This window comes from Arthrobotrys flagrans (genome assembly GCF_004000055.1).
Source record: "Arthrobotrys flagrans strain CBS H-5679 chromosome Unknown unitig_0, whole genome shotgun sequence".
NCBI lineage: Eukaryota > Fungi > Ascomycota > Orbiliomycetes > Orbiliales > Orbiliaceae > Arthrobotrys > Arthrobotrys flagrans.
The window spans coordinates 7,859,121-7,868,318 of record NW_027137550.1 but is presented as its reverse complement, the minus strand read 5'-3'; the positions used below and the strand labels follow the sequence as shown (position 1 = coordinate 7,868,318).

The 9,198-nt window shown below is 48.5% G+C and overlaps 2 protein-coding genes across 2 annotated transcripts; one reads left to right on the top strand and one right to left on the bottom strand.

Annotated features, from left to right (window-relative positions):
• Positions 1 to 304: 304 nt before the first annotated feature.
• On the bottom strand, positions 305 to 1,251 carry DFL_005308 (60S ribosomal protein eL34; the record flags this gene model as incomplete). Its single annotated transcript, XM_067634546.1, has 5 exons — positions 305 to 337; positions 414 to 563; positions 915 to 1,038; positions 1,152 to 1,165; positions 1,228 to 1,251. 5 exons carry the CDS (start codon positions 1,249 to 1,251, stop codon positions 305 to 307), a joined length of 345 nt encoding a protein of 114 aa, XP_067492604.1.
• A 541-nt stretch (positions 1,252 to 1,792) lies between these two features.
• Positions 1,793 to 9,079, top strand: DFL_005307 (uncharacterized protein; the record flags this gene model as incomplete). The annotated part of the gene is made up of 3 exons (XM_067634545.1): positions 1,793 to 2,002; positions 2,062 to 2,181; positions 2,321 to 9,079. The coding sequence occupies 3 exons, from the start codon at positions 1,793 to 1,795 to the stop codon at positions 9,077 to 9,079; spliced, it is 7,089 nt and encodes a 2,362-aa protein (XP_067492603.1).
• Between the last annotated feature and the right edge of the window lie 119 nt (positions 9,080 to 9,198).

The following is a 9,198-nucleotide window of genomic DNA, read 5'->3' as shown; positions in this document are numbered from 1 at the left end:
GGCCGAACCGGCCTGAGTTCGAGAGCATGCTGATATTAAGCAAGAATTATTATCAACATGATATCTATCGGCCCCCCAATCAATCCCTCGGGCATTCTCCACGCGTCGAAAGTGTAGAATTGGGTGGCGGAGTGTATATAACGAGTCGGTGGTATAGAGGAGGTCGGACGGAAGAAGATGCATAAGATGTACAGAACAAGAATGAACACCAGCCCATGGGAAAAGGATCATTATAAACCCGTGCCGAAGAAGAAAGTGCGAAAAGATAAGATAGATACAAAAGAAAAACAAAGGTTCGCTACGTTTATTTCTTCTTGGCAGCGGCTTCCTTGAGGACCTATATTTTGATAGATGCATTAGCTACGTCGTTTCTTTGGGGGGGTGCGCTCATGAATGAAGAATATCTGACGAACCTTCTTGACAATCTTTTGTTCCTCGATCAGGAAGGCACGGACGATACGATCCTGAACGCAGTTACCGCAGCGGGAACCACCATATGCTCTCGAGACGGTCTTTGTTGGCTTAGAGACCTGGGCGTATTCTCGTGGGCGGAGAGCTGGAATCTGTGGTGAGAAAATGCTCCGTTAGTATCCAATATCAAGCTCCGAGATGTCGACCATGCCATTGTTTCGAAGTAGCCATTGTCCTGTCATTTATATCGTGGTCCATCCAACTGCTCATCTTCCTCTTCCTCCTCCTGTTCGTTTTATTGTATGTTTCTTTCTCCTCATTGTACAAAGTTCGAAGCGGTGTTTCTCTCTAGAAGATGTCGATGTTTCCCTCTTCAAAATAACTCATCATGTCGTATCCCAATTGTATATTTCCGATTGATCCCAACATTCCATCTACATATTGACCAGGACAACCGCCACCTCGAAGCTTCTCTCGTCCAGAATTTCGGATATTCCACTTACACCAGCGAGCTTGATCTTGCAGTCACCGCATCGTGGAGCCGATCCTCTCTTCTTAATGTGTAGAGCTCGGAGAGCACCGCCTGGGGTCTTGACGACGCGGATACGGTTGCTGCGAGTGTTGTACCTATATCCATCAAATTGTCGTCAGAATCTTCTGTTCTATCTTTGTTCAAAGTCCAACAGGTCGTATGAAATCGCTATCGTCGGAAATCGTATCGTCGTAAGGGCATTACTTACGGATTTCTCCGTCTCTGTTGAATTAAAATGTTAGCAATTATCGTCTGACAGCGTATTATAACGTAAGGGAACGTACGTAGGTGATTCTGGAGGAAGTCATGATGATTAAAGTCGGACGAGGGTGTCGGCGGGTCGGTAAAGCTGTCGGTTAGATTGAAGATGTCGATGTCGAGATGGGTCGTCTTGTCGCAGTATGGTGAAGCACAGTATCGAAATCTTTTTCGTTAGCGTTGAAACAACCCCGTTCGTTTGTTGAGGGCACAAAGCCCTATGGGACAAACATTCCTAGTTGGGAAGCAGCAACGCATTGTCAAACACTCAACGCAGGAAAGAGCCTAGTCCGAATAGGCTAGCCTCGTTTGTCTCCCAAAGTTTTCCAACAGCAAGAACGAGACTCATGGCGCATATTCAGACCTCCATCGCCTCCCATCAAACAGACATCATATATCTCTCTACATTACCAATCCATTGGAGGCCGACGCGACTCGGACCACAAATCCATCGCATCTGACTCCAAGAACCATCATCAACCTCTATAACCAACGTAAGAACCGACTTTCGACGCGTGAAGCGCGTACACAGCTCTAGGTCTACTTAACTGCTAACACGAAACTTGGCTTGATCGACGAAACAGCTCCAAGATGGCGGGTCTACCACCTCCACCAGGATGGTCTGGTCCGATGATGGCGGGGGCGCCTCCGGGGCCTAGTGTACCGTTGACAGCTCCACCTCCACCAGGCTATCGCCCTACTGCTGACCCGCAGGCGGTGAAGCTGGAACAGAAGAAGAAGGAATGGTTAAGGACTCAGAAGAGTCGCTTTGGCGAGAAGAGGAAGGGTGGATTTGTCGAGGTAGGTAATTAAACTTCTTACAGCTGCTGGGAGCTTTGCTAATGGCGATATCTGTATAGACTCAAAAGAGTGACATGCCACCGGAGCATCTGCGGAAAATTGTGAAGGATATTGGAGATGTCAGCCAGAAGAAATTCTCGGCTGATAAGAGGGCATATCTTGGTAGTTTGAAATACATGGTAAGGCTCACCACCCACCCCACCCCATATGTTGTGCGAGGAAGTTGCGTACGCTAAACAGGTCCTATGTGGATGGTTTCTCTGAAAAGGCGTACGACCCAGTATAGACGCGACTAACATGACTATTTCATCTTTCTAGCCACATGCTGTCCTCAAACTATTAGAGAATATGCCTATGCCATGGGAATCCCAACGTGATGTTCGGGTTCTCTATCACGTCAATGGTTGTTTGACCCTCGTCAATGAAGTTCCTCGAGTAATACCCCCAGTTTTCGAAGCACAATGGGCGACAATGTGGACGGTCATGAGGCGAGAAAAGGCAGACAGACGACACTTCAAGCGTATGCGATTTCCGGTATTCGACGACGAAGAACCGCCATTGTCATACAGCGAAAACATCGAAGATGTCGAACCACTCGAGCCGATTCAGATGGACTTGGATGAAGCCGAAGATGAGCATGTATACGAATGGTTCTACGACCATCGCCCGCTTGTCGATACGCCTCATGCCAATGGCCCCAGCTACAAGAAATGGAACTTGAATTTGCCTCAGATGGCCAATCTATATCGTTTATCGCATCAGCTGCTGAGCGACGTGAACGACCACAACTATTTTTATCTTTTTGATAGAGAGTCTTTCTTTACCGCCAAGGCGCTTAATGTGGCTATTCCCGGAGGACCCCGATTTGAGCCGTTGTACAAGGATATCGACACCAACGAAGACTTTGGAGAGTTCAATGCCATTGAACGCATTATCTTCCGTGCTCCGATCAGAACGGAGTACAAGGTTGCATTTCCATACTTGTATAACTCACTCCCGCGATCTGTCAGGATTTCGAGCTACCACGACCCGCAGGTCTGTTATGTTCGCGCCGACGACCCTGATCTCCCAGCATTCTATTTCGACCCCGTCATCGCCCCGATTAGTAGTCGAGAGGTTCGCGCTGCTAACGCTATCTCGAGCATCGAAGACGACGTACTAGGAGCTGGAGTGGAGGAGGATGATTTCGAGCTCCCCGAAGAGGTGCAACCATTCTTAGAAGAGGAGGAACTCTACACTGAAAATACTGCCAGTGCCATCCAACTGTGGTGGGCACCATTTCCATTCAATAAGCGCAGTGGGCGCATGGTTCGAGCTCAGGATATCCCGTTGGTGAAAAACTGGTACCTCGAACACGTACCTGCTAGTCAGCCAGTCAAAGTCAGGGTATCATACCAGAAGTTGTTGAAGGGTTACGTTCTCAACGAACTGCATTTCCGACCACCGAAGAGTCAAAACAAGCAAAACCTTCTCCGAAGCTTAAGAGGGACCAAGTTCTTCCAGAGTACAACAATTGATTGGGTCGAGGCAGGTTTGCAAGTTGTCCGACAGGGTTTCAATGCTTTGCAGTTGCTCATTCATCGAAAGAACCTCACCTATCTGCATCTGGATTACAATTTCAACTTGAAGCCCGTCAAGACGTTGACAACTAAAGAGCGAAAGAAGTCTCGTTTCGGAAATGCTTTCCATTTGATGCGAGAAATCCTTCGTCTTACCAAACTGATTGTCGATGCACAAGTTCAGTATCGTCTTGGCAACATTGATGCTTTCCAGCTCGCTGATGGTATTCTTTATGCATTTAACCACGTCGGTCAACTGACGGGTATGTACCGTTACAAGTACAAACTCATGAGGCAGATTCGTGCTTGCAAAGATTTGAAGCATCTTATATATTACCGGTTCAATGGCGGTCCAGTTGGTAAAGGCCCTGGGTGCGGTTTCTGGGCTCCAGCGTGGCGTGTTTGGCTTTTCTTCCTTCGTGGTATTATTCCACTTCTTGAGCGTTGGCTTGGAAACTTGCTCGCCCGTCAATTCGAGGGTAGACATTCCAAGGGCGTTGCGAAGACTGTCACGAAGCAGCGTGTGGAGTCTCATTTCGATTTGGAACTTAGAGCGAGTGTCATGGCTGACCTTACGGACATGATGCCGGAAGGGATTAAACAGAACAAGGTCAATGTTGTCCTGGCGCACTTGTCGGAAGCTTGGAGATGTTGGAAGTCAAATATCCCCTGGAAGGTGCCCGGTTTACCAGCTCCTATTGAGAACGTCATTTTGCGTTATGTGAAAGCCAAGGCCGATTGGTGGGTCAGCGTTGCTCACTACAACAGAGAACGTATCCGGCGTGGTGCCACTGTGGATAAGACAGTTGCGAAGAAGAATTTGGGTCGTCTGACTCGTCTCTGGTTGAAAGCTGAGCAGGAGCGCCAGCACAATTACCTCAAGGACGGTCCATATGTTTCTTCTGAGGAGGGTGTTGCTATCTATACGACCACTGTTCATTGGCTGGAGTCCCGAAAGTTCTCTCCAATCCCATTCCCGTCCGTTTCTTACAAGCACGATACCAAGATCCTCATCCTCGCCCTCGAACGTCTCAGGGAGGCATACTCCGTGAAAGGACGTTTGAACCAGAGCCAGAGAGAAGAGTTGGCCCTCATCGAACAGGCCTATGACTCTCCTGGTACGACCCTAGCCAGAATCAAGCGATTCTTGTTAACTCAGCGTGCTTTCAAGGAAGTTGGAATCGACATGAACGACAACTATTCCGACATCAACCCCGTTTATGATGTTGAGCCAATCGAGAAGATCACCGACGCATACTTAGATCAATACCTATGGTATCAAGCTGAGCAACGCCACCTGTTCCCCAACTGGATCAAGCCCTCTGACAGCGAAGTTCCACCCCTCCTTGTCTACAAATGGACTCAAGGAATCAACAACCTGAAGGATGTTTGGGAGACCAAGGATGGAGAATGCAACGTCCTGCTTGAGACTCAGCTCTCGAAGGTTGCGGAAAAGATCGACCTTACACTCCTCAACCGTCTTCTGCGACTCATCATGGATCATAATTTAGCCGATTACATTTCTGCCAAGAACAACGTCTCCTTGAACTACAAGGATATGAACCACACCAATACCTATGGCTTGATTCGTGGTCTCCAGTTCTCTGCCTTCGTCTTCCAGTACTACGGTTTGATCATCGATCTCTTACTTCTTGGTTTGGAACGTGCTACGGAGATCGCTGGGCCTCCGGGCATTCCCAACGAATTCCTTCAATTCAAGGATGCTGCTACGGAATCCGCACACCCAATCCGTCTCTACACCAGATACGTCGACAAGATCCACATCCTCTTCCGCTTTTCGGCTGATGAAGCTCGCGACCTCATCCAGCGATTCTTGACTGAACAACCTGACCCCAACTTTGAGAATGTCATTGGATACAAGAACAAGAAGTGCTGGCCGCGTGATTCGCGTATGCGCCTGATGCGACACGATGTCAACTTAGGTAAGGCTACCTGGTGGTTGCTTGCCAACCGACTACCCCGAAGTATCACGACTATTGAATGGGATGAAACCTTTGCAAGCGTTTACAGCAGAGATAATCCCAATCTCCTCTTTTCCATGTGCGGCTTCGAGGTTAGAATATTGCCAATTTGCAGAAACCAGAACAACGAGTTCCCGGTGAAGGACAGTGTCTGGTCACTCGTCAACAATTCCTCGAAAGAGCGAACAGCCCATGCTTTCTTGCGTGTCACAGAGGAGGATGTCACCAAATTCAACAACAGGATCCGCCAGATCCTCATGTCTTCGGGATCTACTACTTTCACGAAGATTGCGAATAAGTGGAACACGAGCTTGATTGCCCTGTTTACCTATTACCGTGAAGCCGCCATATCGACAACAGAACTTCTTGATACCATTGTCAAGTGCGAAAACAAGATCCAGACTCGAGTGAAGATAGGATTGAACTCCAAGATGCCTTCCCGTTTCCCTCCGGCCGTGTTCTACACACCGAAAGAACTGGGAGGTTTGGGTATGATTTCTGGGTCTCACATTCTCATCCCGACAAGTGACCGTCGGTGGTCGAAGCAAACAGACACTGGTATCAGCCATTTCCGTGCAGGTATGACGCACGACGAGGATACTCTTATTCCAAACATCTTCAGATACCTGTCGCCTTGGGAAACCGAATTCATCGACTCACAGCGAGTTTGGAGCGAGTACGCCATGAAGAGAGCTGAAGCCAATAATGCTGGTCGGCGATTGACTCTTGAGGACTTGGAAGACTCTTGGGACCGTGGTATTCCTCGTATCAATACCCTCTTCCAAAAGGACCGGAGCACGCTGGCCTTCGACAAGGGCTGGCGTGTTCGGATGATCTTCAAGCAATATCAGATGATGCGCAGCGCGCCATTCTGGTGGACTTCTGGCCGCCACGACGGAAAGCTTTGGAACTTGAATGCTTACAGAACCGACGTTATCCAAGCCCTTGGTGGTGTTGAAACAATTCTCGAGCACACGCTGTTCAAAGCTACCGCTTTCCCATCCTGGGAAGGTCTCTTCTGGGAACGTGCATCTGGTTTCGAAGAATCCATGAAGTTCAAGAAGTTGACCAACGCTCAGAGATCCGGTTTGAACCAGATTCCTAACCGTCGTTTCACATTATGGTGGAGTCCAACGATCAATCGTGCCAATGTCTATGTCGGTTTCGTTGTCCAGCTTGATTTGACGGGTATCTTCTTGCACGGTAAAATTCCAACGCTGAAAATTTCGTTGATTCAGATCTTCAGAGCCCATTTGTGGCAGAAGATTCACGAGTCTACGACCTTCGATTTGTGCCAAGTCCTTGACCAGGAAATGGAGGCTCTTGGTATCGAAACCGTGCAGAAGGAAACTATCCATCCCAGAAAGTCTTACAAGATGAACAGCTCTGCCGCAGATATCTTGCTATTCGCTTCGAACAAGTGGCAGGTTTCGCGACCATCGTTGCTTCATGATACCAAAGACAGCTATGAGACTACCGCCAACAAATTCTGGGTCGACGTTCAACTGCGTTACGGAGATTACGACAGTCACGACATCTCTCGTTACGTGAGAGCCAAGTTCTTGGACTACACCACCGACTCGCTATCGATTTATCCTGCACCGACTGGTTGTATGATTGCTATCGATCTCGCATACAACCTGTACGATGCCTACGGTAACTGGTTCCCTGGTATGAAGCAATTGATGCAGCAGGCCATGGCCAAGATCATGAAGGCCAACCCGGCTTTGTACGTTTTGCGTGAACGTATTAGGAAGGGTCTCCAGTTGTATGCCTCGGAATCTAGCCAGGACTTCTTGAATTCGCAGAACTACTCCGAGCTCTTCAGCAACCAGATTCAATTATTCATCGACGACTCCAATACTTACCGTGTCACCATCCACAAGACATTCGAAGGTAACTTGACAACCAAGCCGATTAACGGTGCTATCTTTATCTTCAATCCTAGATCTGGGCAGTTGTTCTTGAAGATCATCGTAACTGCGGTTTGGGCTGGTCAGAAACGTCTTGGACAGCTTGCCAAGTGGAAGACGGCCGAGGAAGTGGCAGCTTTGATTCGTTCGCTACCAGTCGAAGATCAACCGAAGCAACTCATTGTCACGAGAAAGGGTCTCTTGGATCCTCTTGAGGTGCATCTGCTTGACTTCCCGAATATCTCGATCCGTGCTTCCGAGTTGCAGCTTCCATTCCAGGCTGCCATGAAGATCGAAAAGTTGGGAGACATGATCTTGGCTGCAACTGAGCCTCAGATGGTGCTGTTCAACTTGTACGATGATTGGCTCAAGTCGATCTCGTCTTACACCGCCTTCTCCCGTCTCATCCTTATCCTCCGTGCGCTCCATGTCAATCAGGACAAGACCAAACTGTTACTCCGACCCGACAAGACAGTCATCACCGAGGAGCATCACATCTGGCCCTCGCTCAGTGACGAGCGCTGGGTCAAGGTTGAAACTAGCCTGCGCGACCTGATTCTCAATGATTACGGAAAGAAAAACAATGTTAACACGTCGAGTTTGACAAGTTCCGAAGTCCGTGATATCATTCTTGGTATGGAGATTTCTGCACCAAGTTTGCAGCGTCAGCAAGCAGCGGAGATGGACAAGCAGCAGCAAGAGCAGAAACAGTTGACGGCGACGTTGACGGAAACTGTTAACGTTCACGGTGACAAAATGTTGACGTACACTACGACACAGTACGAACAAGGTGCTTTCGCTTCCAAGACGGAATGGAGGACCCGTGCAATCGCAGCCAACAACCTTCGGAGCCGATCGAACAACATTTACATCTCTGCCGATGATCTTGGTGAGGGCAGCAAGTTTACTTATATCATGCCTAAGAATATTCTCAAGAAGTTCATCATGATCTCGGATTTGAGGATGCAAGTTGCTGCTTATATCTACGGATCTTCGCCTCCGGACAATGACCAAGTGAAGGAGATCAAATGTTTTGTGATGGTGCCACAGGTGGGGAATACTACGAGCGTGCAGCTACCACGACACTTGCCGCAGCATGAATACTTGACGAAGGAGGCGGGTATGGAGGCTTTGGGATGGATTCACACACAGAGCGGAGCCGAGACCAGCTACATGAGTGCGTATGATGTGACACAACATTCCAAGATGATGGCCGCGCATAAGGACTGGGATTCCAAGACTATCACGATCGATGTCGCTTTGGTTTCCGGTGCGGTGTCATTGAGCGCTTGGGGCCTCACACCCGGTGGATACGAATGGGGAGCACAGAATAAAGACCCGAGCGGCGGAGAGATGCCACAAGGGTTCAAGATGGACATGGGAGAGAAGTGTCAGCTTTTGTTGTCTGATAAGATTTTGGGATACTTCTTAGTTCCTGAGAATGGTGTGTGGAATTATAGTTTCCTGGGGGCGCAGTTTAGTGATGGAGCGGAGAAGAAGCCGTATCATGTGAAGATTGATACGCCATTGCCGTTTTATAGTGATTTGCACCGACCGTTGCATTTCCAGAATTTCAATGAGCTGGAGGATTTGTGGGTTGATCGGAGTGATAACTTTGAGTAGTCTGGTTTAGACTTTGGCGGTATCCATTGGAGGTGGGGGGTTATGAAGAGGAGGAGGAGGAAGTATAGAATGGAAAGTGGGTATGCATAGGTGGGGATTTCTTTTATTTTGATTAAGAG